At 66.7% G+C, this 20,668-nt stretch overlaps 2 protein-coding genes across 3 annotated transcripts; one reads left to right on the top strand and one right to left on the bottom strand.

Annotated features, from left to right (window-relative positions):
• Positions 1 to 50: 50 nt before the first annotated feature.
• Positions 51 to 8,233, bottom strand: CHLRE_06g255100v5 (uncharacterized protein). The gene is made up of 16 exons (XM_043062684.1): positions 7,934 to 8,233; positions 7,559 to 7,714; positions 7,113 to 7,271; positions 6,492 to 6,863; positions 5,927 to 6,157; positions 5,657 to 5,761; positions 5,184 to 5,336; positions 4,916 to 4,972; positions 4,614 to 4,718; positions 4,038 to 4,250; positions 3,726 to 3,812; positions 2,805 to 2,873; positions 2,370 to 2,468; positions 2,021 to 2,098; positions 1,732 to 1,806; positions 51 to 1,485 (listed from the first exon to the last, which is right to left on the bottom strand). Exons 1-16 carry the CDS (start codon positions 8,138 to 8,140, stop codon positions 898 to 900), a joined length of 2,754 nt encoding a protein of 917 aa, XP_042923390.1. The 5' UTR covers positions 8,141 to 8,233; the 3' UTR covers positions 51 to 897.
• A 105-nt stretch (positions 8,234 to 8,338) lies between these two features.
• On the top strand, positions 8,339 to 18,514 carry CHLRE_06g255050v5 (uncharacterized protein). 2 transcript variants are annotated; one of them, XM_043062683.1, is made up of 9 exons: positions 8,339 to 8,771; positions 8,918 to 9,141; positions 9,339 to 9,450; positions 9,651 to 9,701; positions 9,928 to 10,251; positions 10,495 to 11,361; positions 11,567 to 12,217; positions 12,430 to 13,246; positions 17,702 to 18,514. In XM_043062683.1, the coding sequence occupies exons 1-8, from the start codon at positions 8,700 to 8,702 to the stop codon at positions 12,553 to 12,555; spliced, it is 2,427 nt and encodes an 808-aa protein (XP_042923388.1). In that variant the 5' UTR covers positions 8,339 to 8,699; the 3' UTR covers positions 12,556 to 13,246; positions 17,702 to 18,514. The 2 variants fall into 2 exon arrangements, with proteins under 2 accessions (XP_042923388.1, XP_042923389.1); XM_043062682.1 differs by having other exon boundaries at positions 12,430 to 13,309.
• Positions 18,515 to 20,668: the final 2,154 nt, after the last annotated feature.

The following is a 20,668-nucleotide window of genomic DNA, read 5'->3' as shown; positions in this document are numbered from 1 at the left end:
TAAGGCAGCGGTCCTCAGGGCAGTGACGGGCCCGCTCCGTCTCGGGAGTCAAATAAAAGCGGTTACAGGCCTCCCTGCAGCGTCTCACTGGCGCTGGTACACGCAACCATGCTTCATGTCCTACCACGTGTACGCGTGACCCTATTTCCTTGTGGACACCATAGAATCCATAGAATCCCCACTCAACGCAGTCCGGCCAAGGCCACACGCTTTTTGGTCGATGCGGCTCCATCGCCGGCCTCGCGTGCCACCGTATCAGTCCCTACACCATCAATCCGCCGTTTGGGCTTCGTCTCGTCACAGCATTCCACTCCCAGTCCGCGCATGCGGCTACGCCAGCCGCTAAACCCAGCCTTGTTGTTGAGCTGCCGAGCACACCAACAACAACGTGCGCTCACGTCATATGCCCAGCCGCACGCGTAGTTACCCGCGCCCCGCACCCTTACACCCATACAACATGTACAAGTGAGTCCCACACATTAGGCGGAGCTTGCGCACCTCGACTCGACATCCTGCAAAACACTAAAGCTGAGGAGGCCAAAACTGAAAGAGCTCCGGCTACTGGCAGGGTTCGTTAAGCTCTGCCTGTTGAGCCAGTACCCGGCGGGCTCCGGTGTGGAAGCCTGCTCAAGAGTACGAGCCTTTGGTGCCATCCGTAATGTCCACCCAAATGTTACTCCAGTGGAGCTTTGCTACTCGTGTTGATGGGCGCTTAGCGTCGGTGGCGAGTCTAATTGACCAATCGACCACGACTTCAGCCACCTACGCCGATGACACATCTAAAGCAAGACATAACACCACAAGAGCCTTTATTTTAGGCTTGCAGCCTTCGCGTAAACTCACGTCGCTCCTGCCAATGCCCAAGTACATCCGCTGGCCTGGTTTGCCAGCCACTGCTTACGCCTGCTGCTGCGTCGAGTCCGCCGCCGGCTTGGCGGTTTTGGTGGACCGGCGTTGCCGCTTGGGCGCCTTGGGCTCCACGGAGGGCGCCGGCGCCGCCGCAGCGACGTGAGCACCAGCGGCCGGCGCAGCGCTGGCGGCAGCCGCCGCCGCAGCGGCAGCCTCCACGACCGTCATGCGCGCGACGGGCGCGGGGCGGCCGGCGCTCTTGGCCGTGGCGCGGCGGCGCGGCTTGGGCGCCTCCGCCTCAGCCGCGGCCGCGGGGGCGGCGGCGGCGGCGGGCGCTGCCTCCGGCTCCGCCTTCATCACGGGTGCGGGCCGCGAGGCGCTCTTGGCGGTGGTGGCGCGGGCGCGCTTGGGCGCGTCGCCCTTGGAGCCCGCCGGGGCCGGCCCGGAGGAGGCCGAGGCGGCGGCGGCGGGGATGTTGAACTCCAGCTCGCCCTGCGCGCCGCCGTTGGCGTTGGCGGCGGCGGCGGCCTGCTTGAGCGCGCGCTGCAGCTCCGCCACCTGCCGGTCGCGCGCCGCCACCTGCTGCCGCAGCTCCTCGGCCTGAGCCGCCGCGGCCTGGGCGGCCGACAGCTCGTTCTGCGCTTGCAAGGCGAAAATGGGACGAGCGGCATTAGGTCGTGGGTATGTGCGTGTCCTGCGACCGGGTTGCACCCGCTTTCAAGCAACCACCATAGTGCGGCGTTGCCACCATTGTCCTGCCCCCTGCGCTCCACCGCGTCCCTCGCTGGCACACGCCCCGCACACAGTCCCGACCGGCTCGCTCCGCATCCCTTTGCCCTCCCCTCCCCTCCCTGCCCCTCCCCTCCCCTCCCTGCCCCTGACCTGCAGGTGGGTGACCTGCTGCTGCAGCTGCTGGCTGCCGGCGCCCGAGGCGGCCTTGGCGGCCTGCAGCTCGGCCTGCAGGGAGGCGCGCGGGCGGCAGAGCAAGGCCGCGATGGCAAAGCGGGGGGGGGCGCCGCTCATGTCAGTCTGTGCCTCCACCCTGCCCACATGGGGCTGGTGAAAACGCCCCATGTACCGACCCTTTCGCTATCCATTTGGACTTGGGGCCCACTCCCCCCACGGGTTCGGTTTAGTTCGGGCTGATATCTACAACCTCCCCCCGCCCCACCTTGGCGGAGTCCAGCTGCTCCTTGAGCTCGGCCACCTCCTGCCGCATCGCCACACCGCGCATCTCCGACTCGGCCATCTGCAGCAGAGTGGGCGTGGTGCGCATGCATCAGCAAACCGTATTATTAATTGCGAGGTAACGGGTTGCAGTGGCGAGGTGAAAGGGCGCATTCAGCCATCACCGAGCGGTGCACATGTGTTCACAGGTGCACATGTGTTCACAGAGAAGGTCAGCATTCGTGTGCGCGCCCCGTCACCCTCGCCATTCACTTCCCCTACCCCAACCAGGCGCCGCCCGCACCCCGCATTGCCCCAACCCGCACCCCGCGCCCGGTGCAGTCAGCACCTACCTCGCGGCGGATGGTGGTGGCGTTCTGCTCCAGCTTTGTGAGCGCCGTCTTGGAGGTGTCCGCCACACGCACCAGCTCGGCCTCGCGGTTCTCAGCCGCCTGGAGCGAGGCCGGGAGGGAGGGAGGGGGGAGGAGGGAGGGGTAAGCGGACCGCTGACCACCGCTTATAAATGCTCTACAATGTGCTGTGCGATTGGGGTAAGCTGCTTGACCAAAACGTCCCAACATACACTTGTAACTCTACTGCCAACCCTAAGAGTCTGTAGTCCGATCGGTCAACCCAGTCAGCCCCCCGGTCATAACCGCCAATCCACGTGCCAACACGAGCGCCCAGTGGCAACTTGTCCTGCTCTAATGCCTGAGCTGTTCCTCGGTCCCCACCTGATCCTTACACGCCACTAACGCCCCCTTTCCCGCCCCTGCCTCGCCGCCCACCTTGACCTTGGTGTCCAGCTCCTTGCCGCGCGCCTCCCAGCCCGCCAGCATGCCGCTCAGCTCAGCCACCTGCGGGAGGGGGGAGAGGGCGGGTGGCAGGGGCGTCAGGCGGGTGGAGGGGCGGCACACGGCAGGCCAGCCAGGGCAGGGGCCGGGATCCAGCAGCTATAGCTTGGGCTACCCTTCATCGCCGGCGCTCAGCAGCCAAGCGGGTCCCACTCCAGGAAAAAGCGTGTCCCCAGGGAGGCGCCCACGGGATGGCACCAAAACCCCTTGGTAGATTGTCCTTCAAGGAAGCTATGGCTTGCTGATGCTTGAAGGACAATCTATCAGGGGGGTTTCACCGCGTGCCGTCCGGGGGGTGCGTTTCCCCAGCCAAACCCGCACGCCGAGGAGGCCAGGAGACGTCGCCCCGAGAAAAATGCAGAGCGGGATACAGACTCCGCCACTTAATGTATATGTTACATGCAATCTGTTGGAGCAATAGCGCTTGACAGCAGGCTAAAACGTGCTCGTCGAGGCTCAAGTCGCGAAATTGACCGAAGCCAACATCCTACATAGGCGTTGTTTTCGGGCTTTATCGATTGCCGTCAACACAGATATATGCATAGGTGTAGTTAGGCTACTGTCTGGCCTGGTATGGCGTGTCCTGGCGAACGCGACATTTAGATGTTCGAGGTCGGCCCCGGCTCGATTCAATGCCCCCGGGTTACTCTAATGACCTTATATGTGATATAAGATGCTATAGGAAAGGTATTGGGCTGGGGACACGACCGGCCCGCAGGGCCGTGCGCGAGTGGGACCCGCTTGTCAGCAGCCGGGCAGCACCTTCTTCAGCTCACGCCATGCTGGTGCCCCCTGCAGCGCCCCGGGTCGTCCAAGGCGCCCCACCGCATCACTGGGGCACACCAACACACGCACCTTGGAGTCTGCCGCCTTGGACGCGGCCCGGGCGGCGTCCAGCTCAGTGCGCAGGGCGGCCAGCTCCGAGGCGGCCCGCTCAGCCTCCTGCGGCGGCACGCAGGTAGGCCCGGGAGGTTGGCCGGAGGCGTGTGAGGTGGAGGCAGCATCGTCAGTGTATAGTGTTGTGACTCCAGATGATGAACCTGACAACGGTATCCTTCCAAAACCTCCTGCAATCCTCATCACCCTACAGCACCCTGCTGGCCCGTACGGTACCGACGACGCCCCTCCTCAACACCCTGCACCCCCGCGCCCGCCCACCCCTCCCACCTGCTTGTAGTGCTGCGCCTTCTCGCGCTGCTTGTCCGCGCGGCTCTCCGCCTCCCGCAGCTGCCCCTGGCTGTCCACCAGCTGCCGCGCCGCCGCCTCCTGGCTGCCCTTGAGCGCGCGCGCCGTGGCCTCCAGCTTGGCGTGCGCCTCCGACAGCTCGTCCAGCTCGCGGCGCAGCTCGTGGCGGGTGGAGCGCTCCGTCTCCAGCTCCGCCTGTGGGATGGGGCGAGCCAGTCACATGATGGCGGTGTGGACACGGGACATGAGGAATGGGAGGGGAGTAAGGCCCCCGTCTGCTGGGGGTGCGCCGAGATGCAGCGAGGCTCACCGACTGGGCCCCGTCCATCCGCGGCCCTGTTCGGAGCTCTCCCATCAAGCGTGGAGCCAGGCCCCTGAACTGAGACCCGCCTTCTGCCCCCCGCCTTGCTCCCTCGCATGCCCGCCCTGCCCCCATCCCCGAATGCACTACCCCTCCCTCCCTCCCTCCCTTTATCCCACCTGCCTCCCTCTTTCCATCAGCCTCCCGTGCCTCGTCCCCACGCCACATACACACACCCGCCCCCCCCCCCCGCCCACCTCGTTCTTGTCCAGGTGCTCGGCCAGGCGGTCCATCTGGCGGCCCATGTCCTCAGCCCGGTCGTTGGCGTCCGTGGCGGCGGCAGCCGCAGCGGCGCGAGCACCCTGCAAGCGCGGCGCGTCGCGCGCGTCCAGGCATAAGGTACACTCGGCAGGCGACTGGCGTTATCAGCCTTATTCCCACTCGCTCTGCGCGACGCCGCACGTCCGCCTCCATCCCCAGCCACCTCCGTCCCCAGCCGCCTTTCAAACACCAGTGCCCCCTCTCCCCTCTCCCGCCCTCCCTCCGCCCCCTGCCTCACCTCCGCGGCCTGCAGCTTGGCCAGGGTGGCCTCCAGCTCCGACTGCAGGTCAGTCACCTGCAAGGCGGCAGCAGGCCGGCCGGCGGGCCGACAGCTCAGCGCCCAGCCAAGTGGCCACGACATGGCGGCACACACGCACTCGAGCACGACAACACAGGCCCCGCACAGACCACAGCGCTGCTCCCCACGTCGACGTGCGCCACTGCGCCCCCGCCTGCCCCCCCCCCCACCTACTGCCTGCCCCCGTCCGCACCCACTACCCGCCCACCTGCTGGCTGAGCTCGGTGCCGCGCATGTCCGCCGCCGCCGCCGCCTTCTCCGCCGCCGCCAGCCGGGTGGCGCCCGCCGCCACCTTGTCCTGCAGCGCCTCCACCTGGGCCTGCAGCGCCTTGGAGGCAGCCGACTCGGCGTGCAGGTCGGCCTGGGGAGGCATGAGCGACACACGCATACGGCACCGGGGCTTGCTCAGCTCGGCTCATGTCCGAGCGCTATTACTGACCCATAACGTCAATGCTCTGGTGCAACTGTTCGCTATTGCCCAGGCATCCCCTTCAAGCCTTCCCTTCAGCAGTGGCACTATGATGAAGCCCGTTGCAAGTCATTTCCTCGTTAGCTGCCGCGCCCTGCCCCACCCCGACCCACGCCGCGCCGCCGCCCGCACTCTGTCCCTCGCGGACAGCTTAACCCCCCCCACCCGCCGTACCCCCAGCTGCCCCCAGCTGCTGCTGCCCCCGGCCCCACCTTGGCTGCGTGCATCAGCTCGGTGGTGCGGCTGAGCTCCTCCTCCAGGGCCGCAGCCCGCTCCATGAGCGCCGCGGTGTCGCGGGCAGCCGCCTCGGCAGCCGCCTAGGGAGACAGCAGCCACGCATGGCAGTTACTAAGGTGAGGTAGACTACCACCGTGGACATCCTGCGCATTTTCAGCGCTCACGGCCTCTCAATATGCCTTTCCTCCCTGCCCCTCGCTCCCTCCCACCCCCCTTTCGGGCCCCGCACCCAGGATCACCCCCACCTGCTGCTCCTTGACGCGGCGCTCCTCCGCCGCCAGCGCCTCCGCCAGGCGGCCGCGCTCCGCCCGCGCCGCCGCCGCCTCCGCCTCCAGGCCGGCCACGCGGCTGTTGGCTGAGGCCAGGCGGCCGTCCGCGGCGCCCAGCTGCTCGCGCAGAGCCTCGGCCTGTGCGGCGGCGGCGGCGGCGGACGCCTCCAGAGCCGACAGCGCGGCGGTGCGCTCCGCCAGCTCGGACTGCGGCGGCGGGGGACCGGGTGAGTGCTCAGGAGGCGAGTGTTTGGAGGGGGCACCGCACCACGGCTGCTGGGATGAAGCAGCCGTACCCGCTCGCCCGAGACCACAACTACTGTAGTATGTATGCCCTGAGGCCCTGAAGCAATGCATCTTTACCGTGCCCACCTGCAAGTTACGCCCTCGTTTACCCCGCCCTGTCCTCACCACTAGCCAACCCACCAGTTCCATTTTCACCTGCCTCCCACCCATGCGGCCTCCCCTCGAGCCGATCCCTTCTCTCCTCTCCTCCCCGCCCCTCCCCGCCCCGCCCCGCCCTGTGCTGCACCCCGCGCACCTCCAGGCGGGTGGCCCGGCTGCGCGCCTTGCCCAGCTCCGTGCGCGCCCGCATGCCCGCCTCCTCCGCCGCCGCCTGCGCCTTCACCGCCGCAGCCGCCTTGGCCCGCGCCTCGCCCAGCGCCTTCTCCGCCTCCGCCTTCTCGCGAGCCAGCGCCATGGACAGCTGCTGCGCGCGTGTGGTGGCGGCGGCGGCCTTGTCGCCCGCCTCCTTGGCCGCGGCGCTCAGCACGTCCAGCTCGGCGCGGGCGTCACGCAGCTTGCCCTCCGCCGCGGCCAGCTGCGCCGCGGCGGCGTTGGCGCGGGACTCGGCGGCGCGCGCCTCCTGGGTGGCGCGGGACAGGTCGGCCTGGCGCCGCGACAGCTCCTCATCCTGGTGCGGGTGCGGGTGCGTTGCGGTTGGGTGGGTGGGTGGCGTGCAGGTTGAGGCGGGGTTAGGTGGCGGTTGTGGCCATGGGCGGGCAGGCGCAAGCTCAACAGTGCGGCTCCAACGACATGCTCTCCCTCCAGCAAATCATGTGCCCGCTCCGCCGTTGCACGGTGTCATGTCTCAGCCAGCGGCTCCTCCCCATGCTGCAAGCCCCGATGTGCTGGCGCCCGCCCCTCCTCCCCCGCCGCGCACCTTGGCCGCCACCTCCTTCCGCGCCTTGCCTGCCGCCGCGCGCGCTGCCTCCTGCTCCGCGCCCAGCTGCGCCGTCAGCGTGGCCACCTGCGCGTTCAGCTTGTCGCGAGCCGCCTCTGCGCCCGCTACCTTGGACTGAGCGGTGGCAGCCTCCTGCTTCTGTGGATGGGAGCGGGAAACGGGGTGCACCCGAAGGGGGGCGGGACCGGGGGCGTCGGAGGCTGGTGGGCTCAGCGGAGCGTGCCAGGGGCACAGCGTGTCAGGCATACAACAGAAACGTGCATGCCATTGGAGAGCAAGACGGGAGGCAAGTGCTTGTGGGTGTCAGGCGCTGAGGAACGCTGAGGGGCTGCAGTCCACGCCTGAGGCCACGGCCCAACAGCCCGCATACCCCGCGTAGCGCTACTTGGGATGTCGCCGGTGTGCATATGGAGATTTTCACACACCTGCTGGTTCAGCTGCAGGCCGAAGAACGCAGCAACACCGCTGGCAGCAATTGCACCAATGGTTCCAAGCGGAGCGCCCGACGAGCCGCTTGAAGGCCCAGCAGGCTGCTTCACATCCTTAACGGGCGCATTAGAGGGCGGCGAGGCCGTAGTAGCCTGCGTGAGGGCATCGTGAAGGGCACAAACTCGGAAGGGTGCGTCGGAATCGAAAGTCTTCCACTTCTGAACCAGCTCCGTTCCGACCCAACCAGATCTACAAGCATCAGCAAGAGCATGTGTCTAGCCTCCACGTCTGTGTTGCCCACCCAGACGCGCTCGCGCCAAAACCTCCCGGGTTGGCGCCTTTGCAATGCTTGCACGGCCATCGCCTCTTACCTCAGGCGCCTCGACCGGACTGGCAACGCTGTTCCGAGGGAGGCCCAGAAACAGCGTTGCAAGGCCACCCAGGACTGTGGCACGGCGTGTCACAACCGAGTTGCGTGCGGTCGCTTGGTTCGGGCCCGCAGAGACCACGACCGCGCGGCGAGTGCCCTTGGGGCACCGCAAGCGCGATGCTGGATGCTGAGTTGAGCACGCAAGCATTTTCGCAGTGGACGAAGTGAAGCAACACTCTCAGGCTTGCGTCCACTGGGCCCAACGTCCAGCTCAATATGTGTGATAGATTTCGCCGTAAGCGATTGCTACGCAATACCACAATTCCGAGGTCCCCGCTGACATGGGCTCATCCGGCCAGTCCTTACGGAACCGTGCTTCTCCTGCCCCTGTCTGATACCGGATATACATTTTCTGCATAGTAAGGCTGCGTTTGCTCATATTTTCATGTGACCAGGCGCGCGCCGCCCGGAAACGACACAACCGCTTTGCAATTTCTTCGCTCCGGAAGACCAAGATGAATAAAGCTTGTTACAAACTCCATCGATTGACAACTTAGCTTATTGTAATCTAGCGATGCAGCCGACCGCTCTTGGAGTGTGCACAGGGCCATAACGCAGCTGGCCGCAGCTGCGGCACGTTCTAGCGGATTGCTGGGCCAAGCGTTGGGTCTGCGTGCACTTGCATCGAGATCTTTGAGCTGGGACACCGGCGATTGTCGCTTAACATCGCGCCGCAGTAACCGGTGGCTGCAGCATTTCGCTGACAGATGGGAGCCTCGGCTTCGCTGCCTGAGAAGGTCCTGATATGTGCCCAAAAGAATGACTACTGTGGATTTCAGGTGATTCGGCGCGTCGGCGGCTTCATTGCGCGCGAATGGCGCACGGTCAGCGCAACACCCCCGGCTAGGCAGGCCGCCCTCCCAACGGCTCCGCCGGTCGCCCGGACGACCTCCGCCTCACCCGCCCCTCAACCTCACCCCTGCAGGCGCTGGTGGCTGACTTTGGCGCCGCCGGGCTCAGCGACCCGGCGGCCCGCGCCCGAGTGCTGGAGCACCGCGACCGCTCCGGCCGCACGCCGCTACTGGTGTGCGCGGCCAAGAACCACACGCAGCTGCTGCAGGCGCTGCTGGCGCTGGGCGCCAACGTGCATTACATCAACCCGCAGCGGGACGCGGCAGGGGGGGCGCTGCATGAGGCGGCGGCGCGCAGGTGGGGGGCTGGCGGATTTAGACGGCTGCGGCACGGGGCGTGCGGGAGGGCGGCCGGGAAGCGGGAGGAGGGGGCGTTCCTTTTTAGCAGCCTTGCCGATGGCGGGCGTGCAGCCGCAGGGCGGCGGCGGATGCTTGAAAGGCTGTGCAGGCTTGGTGTCGCCCACCGCGGCACTGCCCTCATTCGTCGCCGTGCAGGCATGAGGGCGCTGTGCAGATTCTGCTGTCGGCCGGCGCCAATCCCTTCGTGGCCAACGCGGCGGGGCGCACAGCCATGGACGAGGCGGTGCTGAGCGGGCACGCGGGCGTGGTGAGCGGGCGGAGGTGGAGGCAGGCAGGCGGGCAGCAGTTGGCGACAGCAACTGTAGTGCTGTGACAGCACTGGCGTCGTGCTGTCTGGAAAGGAATGCTGGCGCGGCAGTCCCGCGGGGCTGATGTCCCGTGTGTGGGCACGGCCCAGTCCGTCTTCCTCGGACTGACCCCTACTTTGTGGGCCATGGTGTTGTCCAGGTCCGAGCCATGGAGCGCTGCGCCGAGTTCACGGGCGTCGTGGCGTTCAAGGTGGGTGGCCATTGTGGCGGGGGAACAGGCAGTATAGCAGCAGGGGCGGTGCAGTTAGAAGCACATACGGTACAAGCGGCGCGACCGGCTGTGGTGGTACCGAGTCTGGGTGCCGAGCATTGGCGCCGGGGTGCTTCTCGTAGCTCTTCATCCCCCAACATTGTCAACGCCTGTTGCAACGACGAAATGACGGCTTACGTGACCTACCCGCGGCGGCATGATGCAGACCCGCTCCATGGGCGGTCTGACCCACAAGTACAAGGAGCGCTGGGCGGTGCTGTTCCCCTACTACCCCTACCACCACCCAGCAGCCGGAGAGGGCGCCAGCGGCACCGCCTCCGTCGCCTCCTCCGCCCCTAGTAGCCTGGGCGGCGCCTCCTCCATGGCCGCCGGCTCGACCGGGGGCGCGCCTCCGCCGCCCCCGGCCTGCAAGGCGCGGCGCTGCCTGTGGCTGTACAAGGACTCCACCAGCATCAGCCCCAGGTGCCGGCTGTGGGTGGACGGCGCCGCGGTGGCGACGCACGGGCCCGGCGGCACCGAGGCAACGCTGGTGAGCGGGCCGGACTGGCCGGGCCGCCAGGGGCGGGTTTGGGGGCTGACGTGGCGTGACCTGTGTGTATCAGAATGCGGCGGAGGGCGAAGAGGCATCGGCGCGTCACGAGCGCCACGCCACGCCATGGATTCCCTCCCGCCTGGCCGGACTCCTCCAGCTAAGCTGCGCCCACCCGCATGCCTGCTGCCCGCTTCTCGCCGACCATGCTTGCCCTCCTTCCCCCCCACACCACCTCCACAGCGGCTGCACACGTCCCACGGCGAGCCGGTGGGCGACCTGCTGACGCGGTATGAGGGCGGCCACTGCGCCGCACTGCGCCCCGCCGACCTCACGCCCGCCGCCGCCGCCACCTACAGCCGCCTGATAGCGCTCATTAACAACCCGCCGCCGCTGCCGCCGGCGCCGTCCGGGTCCATGCCCGCCCGCGGCCCCGGTGCGGCGGCGGTGGCAGCCGCGGCGGCAGCAGCGGTGTCGCAGTCGGGTGGGAATGCAGGGCCTGCGGCTGCACCGGCGCCGCGGCCGCTGGCAGCTGCGGGCCCCACCGGCTCCTACTACTACCCGCAGCCCGCACCGCCGGCACCACCGCCGCCGCCGCCGCCACCGCCTCCCCCACAGCACCCAGCGTCGCCTCCCGGCGGGCACTACCCGGCGGTTCCGCCGATGCCCAGTCCGGTGCAGCCCCCGCCCTACTACCCGGCGCCGGGCGGGTACGGCAGCCCACCCGGGCCATACCCCGTGTCTCCAGCCGCCGCCGCCGCCGCCGCTCCGCCGCCACCGTACCCGTACGGCGCGGCAGGACCCTGCATCATGGCCTCGCCGCTGTCCCTGTACCTGCCGCACCACTACCCGCACCCGCAGCAGCCATTGCCGCACGCCCAGTCGCCGTCGCTGCCTCCTCAGCCCTCACGCCCGGCGCCCGGCTACCAGGGCCCAGTGCCGGCGGCAGCGGCGGCGGCGCACATGAACAGCAGTGGGGGCCCGCCAACACCGGCCGGCCACCGCACGCCCAACACCTCCACACCCCGGAGAGGGAGAGACGGCGGCGGCGAGTTCGGCGATGTGGACCGGCGGGCGCTGCCGGTCATCGAGCACATGGCCGCACTGCCGGTGAGGAGCCGTAGTTCGATGGGTGTAGGTGGTGGGGTTGGAGCTGGTGTTGGTGCGCTGCTGGGACTGTGTCTCTGTGATGAATCTCCTTTGGTAGCCAGGGTCGTGCCGGTCACACGCTCTCGCCTCCATCAGCTGCTCATATACCCGCGAACCCCACGTGTGCCGCACTGCCGCCGCCGCTGTGGCCGCTGCTCCTGTTCAGGGTGAGACGGACGAGGAGTTTGCGGCGCGCCTGGCCTCCGCCATCAGCGCCACATCGGGGCACTCGCAGGATGCGTTATACCCGGCACAGCAGCAACAGCAGCACTCGGCGTCGCCGTGGCAGACCACGCCGCCGCGCCCTTCTGGAGGGCACACGCCGCTGACCGGGACAACTCCGCAGCAGGCGGCAACACCAGCAGCAGCAGCAGCGGCAGCCACTGCGAATGGCAACGGGGGCCAGAGCGGCCCCTACGGCAACTTTGTATCGCCCGCATCGCATGACGGCCCCGGGGGGCCCATCCACGGGGCCAGGCCGCTGCCGGCTGCCTCCTCCTCGCCGGCCCCCGCGACGTCGCCTGCACCACACCGCCGCAGCGACCCGCTGGCTGACCTGGACATTGAGGCCGTCAACTCACTCATAGCAGCACAGGCAGCGGCACAGGCAGCAGCGTCAGCGACAGCGGCTGGTGCGGCTTCGGCGGCGGCACAAGCTGGTGCGGCTTCGGCTTCGGCAGCTACGTCAGCACCGTCTCCGCACTCCGCCGCCAAGAGCGAAAAAGAGGCGAGCGCGCCGCCCCTTGCGCCGCCGCAGCCGCCTGCGGAGCCGGCCAGCGACGACACATGCATCATCTGCCTCAGCGCGCCGAAGGAGGTGAGGCGGGTGTGGGGGTGTGCGGCAGCCGGCTGCGGTCGGCTTTGCGGCGCGCATGCACATACGGTACCGGGGCGTGCGTGCCGAAACGCGGTGCCCCATAGCGCAGCTGCGGCGGCGCGCTCAGCTGCTCTGCCTGCGGGCCTGTACCATGCCTACGCCCAGACTGCGGGAGTCGCCTGACTGCCGCCGCTGTCGTGCCGCACGCGCAGGTGGGCTTCCTGCACGGTGACTCGGTGCACCGCTGCGTGTGCCGCGGCTGCTGCGGCGCGGTGCCGGTGGGCGCGCCCTGCCCGCTGTGCCGCCAACCCGTGGAGCGGTGGCTGGGCGTGTACTGAGCAGGGGGCGGCGGCGGCGATGGCCAGGGACGTCTGCTCGTGTTGGTTTGTGCTGGCTGCGTCTGCAATGGCAGAAATGCGATGGCAGGAAAGCGTGTCCAATGCGATGTGCGTGTGCAAGTAAAGTACGGTATGTGAGGTGGCGATGATGCAAGGAATGGGTGTGATGGGGGAGGCGGACTGTGTAGTTGTGTCTGTGTCCGAGTCATGCCCGGGCTGGTGTGCTTAATGAACCGCACTGTGGACAAGGTGTACTATCTATTACTTACTACCAGCCAATGTCATCATTTTCATCATTAAACCCGCCAACCATGCCGACAAGCCCATCTAGTGTAGCTGGACACCGCGGGGCGGGGCAGGCGCGCCGCACAGCCTCCGGGGCACTTTGTGCTACACACGCTGCCACGCAGCGGGCACGTGCACACGCCCACAAATGAAGGCATGCATGCACTCCGGCGCGCTCACAACCACATGCCCTGGACCCTCTTGCGCATAGCAGCTGACATGTCACATATGTTTGCCGTATTATGACGCCGGCAGCCGGCCTGCGCCCGGTCGCACGCCCCGGGGCTCGTGACTGGTTTGCCGAGCGGCGGCAGCGGTGATGCAGGGTGAGAGGGAGGTGCACAGAGGGACGTGTGGACATCATACGGGCTTTATGTCGCCCCTTTCGCTGTCTCCTGTCCCTGATGTATGTCACAGCCTTGTCACATAGCCTTACGGCCCCCTGTGGGCGCCGGTCTATGGCACAAGAGCGTCGCTCGCCTGGCTGGGCAGCGCTCAGGGCCCCACCATGGCGCCGCGGCCTGGGCTCCTGCGTGCTATGCCCTGCCGGGCGCGACTGCAGTGGCGGCTGCTGGTCTCATCATGCAAGCTAGCTGGGAGCCCAGGCGCCGACTGTGCACGCGGCGGAGGGGCCGGGCGGGCCCCGGTGGCCCCGAGGTGGCGCGGCGAGGGCGGCCGGCGACGGCACGGCGTGGCACACCTGCGGCATGCGGCTGCTTGCCTGTGCGAGTATTTCATATTACATATATAATATGTATCTTTGTTGTGTGTGGGGCAAGTGGCCTCGGGGCTGGTGCAATGAATTGTTTTCGCCTTTCTAGCGCGACCGACCCTCGCGCGAGCCACGCAAGGTCAGGCTAAAAGTCGCCACTTTCCTGGCGTCGGTTCCTCCATATCCCTATCAGCGTATGCATTCATGTAAAAGACCACAAACAAGATACCTTGAAGTGGGGGTAGGCCGACTCATTCCGAGATGCGGACCCGCCAACCATGCCGACATGCCCACACGCGGACCAGCGATGTGCGCCCTGCCCAGCTAGTATGCTGTGGGCATGCGTCTATGGTCACAAGCCTAGTCCAAGCAGGTTGGGGCATTTGTGGGGCCGCCACACAGGCGCTGGGCCCGTCTATGGGCACTGCGCCGGGAGGGGCTGCCGGGCGCCCGGCCACCGTGTGGTCAGGGCACCGCTAGTAATGTCGGGCTGAGTGCCGTGTTTGCATGCCACCTAGTGTAGCTTGACACCGCGGGGCGGGGCAGGCGCGCCGCACAGCCTCCGGGGCACTTTGTGCTACACACGCTGCCACGCAGCGGGCACGTGCACACGCCCACAAATGAAGGCATGCATGCACTCCGGCGCGCTCACAACCACATGCCCTGGACCCTCTTGTGCATAGCAGCTGACATGTCACATATGTTTGCCGTATCATGACGCCGGCAGCCGGCCTGCGCCCGGTCGCACGCCCCGGGGCTCGTGACTGGTTTGCCGAGCGGCGGCAGCGGTGATGCAGGGTGAGAGGGAGGTGCACAGAGGGACGTGTGGACATCATACGGGCTTTATGTCGCCCCTTTCGCTGTCTCCTGTCCCTGATGTATGTCACAGCCTTGTCACATAGCCTTACGGCCCCCTGTGGGCGCCGGTCTATGGCACAAGAGCGTCGCTCGCCTGGCTGGGCAGCGCTCAGGGCCCCACCATGGCGCCGCGGCCTGGGCTCCTGCGTGCTATGCCCTGCCGGGCGCGACTGCAGTGGCGGCTGCTGGTCTCATCATGCAAGCTAGCTGGGAGCCCAGGCGCCGACTGTGCACGCGGCGGAGGGGCCGGGCGGGCCCCGGTGGCCCCGAGGTGGCGCGGCGAGGGCGGCCGGCGACGGCACGGCGTGGCACACCTGCGGCATGCGGCTGCTTGCCTGTGCGAGTATTTCATATTACATATATAATATGTATCTTTGTTGTGTGTGGGGCAAGTGGCCTCGGGGCTGGTGCAATGAATTGTTTTCGCCTTTCTAGCGCGACCGACCCTCGCGCGAGCCACGCAAGGTCAGGCTAAAAGTCGCCACTTTCCTGGCGTCGGTTCCTCCATATCCCTATCAGCGTATGCATTCATGTAAAAGACCACAAACAAGATACCTTGAAGTGGGGGTAGGCCGACTCATTCCGAGATGCGGACCCGCCAACCATGCCGACATGCCCACACGCGGACCAGCGATGTGCGCCCTGCCCAGCCAGTATGCTGTGGGCATGCGTCTATGGTCACAAGCCTAGTCCAAGCAGGTTGGGGCATTTGTGGGGCCGCCACACAGGCGCTGGGCCCGTCTATGGGCACTGCGCCGGGAGGGGCTGCCGGGCGCCCGGCTACCGTGTGGTCAGGGCACCGCTAGTAATGTCGGGCTGAGTGCCGTGTTTGCATGCCACCTAGTGTAGCTTGACACCGCGGGGTGGGGCAGGCGCGCCGCACAGCCTCCGGGGCACTTTGTGCTACACACGCTGCCACGCAGCGGGCACGTGCACACGCCCACAAATGAAGGCATGCATGCACTCCGGCGCGCTCACAACCACATGCCCTGGACCCTCTTGTGCATAGCAGCTGACATGTCACATATGTTTGCCGTATTATGACGCCGGCAGCCGGCCTGCGCCCGGTCGCACGCCCCGGGGCTCGTGACTGGTTTGCCGAGCGGCGGCAGCGGTGATGCAGGGTGAGAGGGAGGTGCACAGAGGGACGTGTGGACATCATACGGGCTTTATGTCGCCCCTTTCGCTGTCTCCTGTCCCTGATGTATGTCACAGCCTTGTCACATAGCCTTACGGCCCCCTGTGGGCGCCGGTCTATGGCACAAGAGCGTCGCTCGCCTGGCTGGGCAGCGCTCAGGGCCCCACCATGGCGCCGCGGCCTGGGCTCCTGCGTGCTATGCCCTGCCGGGCGCGACTGCAGTGGCGGCTGCTGGTCTCATCATGCAAGCTAGCTGGGAGCCCAGGCGCCGACTGTGCACGCGGCGGAGGGGCCGGGCGGGCCCCGGTGGCCCCGAGGTGGCGCGGCGAGGGCGGCCGGCGACGGCACGGCGTGGCACACCTGCGGCATGCGGCTGCTTGCCTGTGCGAGTATTTCATATTACATATATAATATGTATCTTTGTTGTGTGTGGGGCAAGTGGCCTCGGGGCTGGTGCAATGAATTGTTTTCGCCTTTCTAGCGCGACCGACCCTCGCGCGAGCCACGCAAGGTCAGGCTAAAAGTCGCCACTTTCCTGGCGTCGGTTCCTCCATATCCCTATCAGCGTATGCATTCATGTAAAAGACCACAAACAAGATACCTTGAAGTGGGGGTAGGCCGACTCCTTCCGAGATGCGGACCCGCCAACCATGCCGACATGCCCACACGCGGACCAGCGATGTGCGCCCTGCCCAGCCAGTATGCTGTGGACATGCGCCTATGGTCACAAGCCTAGTCCAAGCAGGTTGGGGCATTTGTGGGGCCGCCACACAGGCGCTGGGCCCGTCTATGGGCACTGCGCCGGGAGGGGCTGCCGGGCGCCCGGCCACCGTGTGGTCAGGGCACCGCTAGTAATGTCGGGCTGAGTGCCGTGTTTGCATGCCACCTAGTGTAGCTTGACACCGCGGGGCGGGGCAGGCGCGCCGCACAGCCTCCGGGGCACTTTGTGCTACACACGCTGCCACGCAGCGGGCACGTGCACACGCCCACAAATGAAGGCATGCATGCACTCCGGCGCGCTCACAACCACATGCCCTGGACCCTCTTGTGCATAGCAGCTGACATGTCACATATGTTTGCCGTATCATGACGCCGGCAGCCGGCCTGCGCCCGGTCGCACGCCCCGGGGCTCGTGACTGGTTTGCCGAGCGGCGGCAGCGGTGATGCAGGGTGAGAGGGAGGTGCACAGAGGGACGTGTGGACATCATACGGGCTTTATGTCGCCCCTTTCGCTGTCTCCTGTCCCTGATGTATGTCACAGCCTTGTCACATAGCCTTACGGCCCCCTGTGGGCGCCGGTCTATGGCACAAGAGCGTCGCTCGCCTGGCTGGGCAGCGCTCAGGGCCCCACCATGGCGCCGCGGCCTGGGCTCCTGCGTGCTATGCCCTGCCGGGCGCGACTGCAGTGGCGGCTGCTGGTCTCATCATGCAAGCTAGCTGGGAGCCCAGGCGCCGACTGTGCACGCGGCGGAGGGGCCGGGCGGGCCCCGGTGGCCCCGAGGTGGCGCGGCGAGGGCGGCCGGCGACGGCACGGCGTGGCACACCTGCGGCATGCGGCTGCTTGCCTGTGCGAGTATTTCATATTACATATATAATATGTATCTTTGTTGTGTGTGGGGCAAGTGGCCTCGGGGCTGGTGCAATGAATTGTTTTCGCCTTTCTAGCGCGACCGACCCTCGCGCGAGCCACGCAAGGTCAGGCTAAAAGTCGCCACTTTCCTGGCGTCGGTTCCTCCATATCCCTATCAGCGTATGCATTCATGTAAAAGACCACAAACAAGATACCTTGAAGTGGGGGTAGGCCGACTCATTCCGAGATGCGGACCCGCCAACCATGCCGACATGCCCACACGCGGACCAGCGATGTGCGCCCTGCCCAGCCAGTATGCTGTGGGCATGCGTCTATGGTCACAAGCCTAGTCCAAGCAGGTTGGGGCATTTGTGGGGCCGCCACACAGGCGCTGGGCCCGTCTATGGGCACTGCGCCGGGAGGGGCTGCCGGGCGCCCGGCCACCGTGTGGTCAGGGCACCGCTAGTAATGTCGGGCTGAGTGCCGTGTTTGCATGCCACCTAGTGTAGCTTGACACCGCGGGGCGGGGCAGGCGCGCCGCACAGCCTCCGGGGCACTTTGTGCTACACACGCTGCCACGCAGCGGGCACGTGCACATGCCCACAAATGAAGGCATGCATGCACTCCGGCGCGCTCACAACCACATGCCCTGGACCCTCTTGTGCATAGCAGCTGACATGTCACATATGTTTGCCGTATTATGACGCCGGCAGCCGGCCTGCGCCCGGTCGCACGCCCCGGGGCTCGTGACTGGTTTGCCGAGCGGCGGCAGCGGTGATGCAGGGTGAGAGGGAGGTGCACAGAGGGACGTGTGGACATCATACGGGCTTTATGTCGCCCCTTTCGCTGTCTCCTGTCCCTGATGTATGTCACAGCCTTGTCACATAGCCTTACGGCCCCCTGTGGGCGCCGGTCTATGGCACAAGAGCGTCGCTCGCCTGGCTGGGCAGCGCTCAGGGCCCCACCATGGCGCCGCGGCCTGGGCTCCTGCGTGCTATGCCCTGCCGGGCGCGACTGCAGTGGCGGCTGCTGGTCTCATCATGCAAGCTAGCTGGGAGCCCAGGCGCCGACTGTGCACGCGGCGGAGGGGCCGGGCGGGCCCCGGTGGCCCCGAGGTGGCGCGGCGAGGGCGGCCGGCGACGGCACGGCGTGGCACACCTGCGGCATGCGGCTGCTTGCCTGTGCGAGTATTTCATATTACATATATAATATGTATCTTTGTTGTGTGTGGGGCAAGTGGCCTCGGGGCTGGTGCAATGAATTGTTTTCGCCTTTCTAGCGCGACCGACCCTCGCGCGAGCCACGCAAGGTCAGGCTAAAAGTCGCCACTTTCCTGGCGTCGGTTCCTCCATATCCCTATCAGCGTATGCATTCATGTAAAAGACCACAAACAAGATACCTTGAAGTGGGGGTAGGCCGACTCATTCCGAGATGCGGACCCGCCAACCATGCCGACATGCCCACACGCGGACCAGCGATGTGCGCCCTGCCCAGCCAGTATGCTGTGGGCATGCGTCTATGGTCACAAGCCTAGTCCAAGCAGGTTGGGGCATTTGTGGGGCCGCCACACAGGCGCTGGGCCCGTCTATGGGCACTGCGCCGGGAGGGGCTGCCGGGCGCCCGGCCACCGTGTGGTCAGGGCACCGCTAGTAATGTCGGGCTGAGTGCCGTGTTTGCATGCCACCTAGTGTAGCTTGACACCGCGGGGCGGGGCAGGCGCGCCGCACAGCCTCCGGGGCACTTTGTGCTACACACGCTGCCACGCAGCGGGCACGTGCACACGCCCACAAATGAAGGCATGCATGCACTCCGGCGCGCTCACAACCACATGCCCTGGACCCTCTTGTGCATAGCAGCTGACATGTCACATATGTTTGCCGTATTATGACGCCGGCAGCCGGCCTGCGCCCGGTCGCACGCCCCGGGGCTCGTGACTGGTTTGCCGAGCGGCGGCAGCGGTGATGCAGGGTGAGAGGGAGGTGCACAGAGGGACGTGTGGACATCATACGGGCTTTATGTCGCCCCTTTCGCTGTCTCCTGTCCCTGATGTATGTCACAGCCTTGTCACATAGCCTTACGGCCCCCTGTGGGCGCCGGTCTATGGCACAAGAGCGTCGCTCGCCTGGCTGGGCAGCGCTCAGGGCCCCACCATAGCACCGCGGCCTGGGCTCCTGCGTGCTATGCCCTGCCGGGCGCGACTGCAGTGGCGGCTGCTGGTCTCATCATGCAAGCTAGCTGGGAGCCCAGGCGCCGACTGTGCACGCGGCGGAGGGGCCGGGCGGGCCCCGGTGGCCCCGAGGTGGCGCGGCGAGGGCGGCCGGCGACGGCACGGCGTGGCACACCTGCGGCATGCGGCTGCTTGCCTGTGCGAGTATTTCATATTACATATATAATATGTATCTTTGTTGTGTGTGGGGCAAGTGGCCTCGGGGCTGGTGCAATGAATTGTTTTCGCCTTTCTAGCGCGACCGACCCTCGCGCGAGCCACGCAAGGTCAGGCTAAAAGTCGCCACTTTCCTGGCGTCGGTTCCTCCATATCCCTATCAGCGTATGCATTCATGTAAAAGACCACAAACAAGATACCTTGAAGTGGGGGTAGGCCGACTCATTCCGAGATGCGGACCCGCCAACCATGCCGACATGCCCACACGCGGACCAGCGATGTGCGCCCTGCCCAGCCAGTATGCTGTGGGCATGCGTCTATGGTCACAAGCCTAGTCCAAGCAGGTTGGGGCATTTGTGGGGCCGCCACACAGGCGCTGGGCCCGTCTATGGGCACTGCGCCGGGAGGGGCTGCCGGGCGCCCGGCCACCGTGTGGTCAGGGCACCGCTAGTAATGTCGGGCTGAGTGCCGTGTTTGCATGCCACCTAGTGTAGCTTGACACCGCGGGGCGGGGCAGGCGCGCCGCACAGCCTCCGGGGCACTTTGTGCTACACACGCTGCCACGCAGCGGGCACGTGCACACGCCCACAAATGAAGGCATGCATGCACTCCGGCGCGCTCACAACCACATGCCCTGGACCCTCTTGTGCATAGCAGCTGACATGTCACATATGTTTGCCGTATTATGACGCCGGCAGCCGGCCTGCGCCCGGTCGCACGCCCCGGGGCTCGTGACTGGTTTGCCGAGCGGCGGCAGCGGTGATGCAGGGTGAGAGGGAGGTGCACAGAGGGACGTGTGGACATCATACGGGCTTTATGTCGCCCCTTTCGCTGTCTCCTGTCCCTGATGTATGTCACAGCCTTGTCACATAGCCTTACGGCCCCCTGTGGGCGCCGGTCTATGGCACAAGAGCGTCGCTCGCCTGGCTGGGCAGCGCTCAGGGCCCCACCATGGCGCCGCGGCCTGGGCTCCTGCGTGCTATGCCCTGCCGGGCGCGACTGCAGTGGCGGCTGCTGGTCTCATCATGCAAGCTAGCTGGGAGCCCAGGCGCCGACTGTGCACGCGGCGGAGGGGCCGGGCGGGCCCCGGTGGCCCCGAGGTGGCGCGGCGAGGGCGGCCGGCGACGGCACGGCGTGGCACACCTGCGGCATGCGGCTGCTTGCCTG

The sequence above is a fragment of the Chlamydomonas reinhardtii genome, chromosome 6 (genome assembly GCF_000002595.2).
Source record: "Chlamydomonas reinhardtii strain CC-503 cw92 mt+ chromosome 6, whole genome shotgun sequence".
NCBI classification, from domain to species: Eukaryota; Viridiplantae; Chlorophyta; class Chlorophyceae; order Chlamydomonadales; family Chlamydomonadaceae; genus Chlamydomonas; species Chlamydomonas reinhardtii.
The sequence above is the reverse complement of the archived record's forward strand: the minus strand, read 5'-3'. Positions and strand labels throughout refer to the sequence as shown.

Bases quoted from the DNA above. Each gene is read 5' to 3' on its own strand.
- CHLRE_06g255050v5 (XM_043062683.1), top strand. From the start codon at position 8,700: ATGGGAGCCTCGGCTTCGCTGCCTGAGAAGGTCCTGATATGTGCCCAA. The intron at 9,451-9,650 runs GTGAGCGGGCGG...GGTGTTGTCCAG, and splicing joins TGAGCGGGCACGCGGGCGTG to GTCCGAGCCATGGAGCGCTG. The intron at 11,362-11,566 runs GTGAGGAGCCGT...GCTCCTGTTCAG, and splicing joins AGCACATGGCCGCACTGCCG to GGTGAGACGGACGAGGAGTT.
- CHLRE_06g255100v5 (XM_043062684.1), bottom strand. From the start codon at position 8,140: ATGCTTGCGTGCTCAACTCAGCATCCAGCATCGCGCTTGCGGTGCCCC. The intron at 5,337-5,656 runs GTGGGGCCGGGG...ATGCCTCCCCAG, and splicing joins AGCTGATGCACGCAGCCAAG to GCCGACCTGCACGCCGAGTC. The intron at 4,251-4,613 runs GTGGGCGGGGGG...CCCATCCCACAG, and splicing joins AGCACCTGGACAAGAACGAG to GCGGAGCTGGAGACGGAGCG.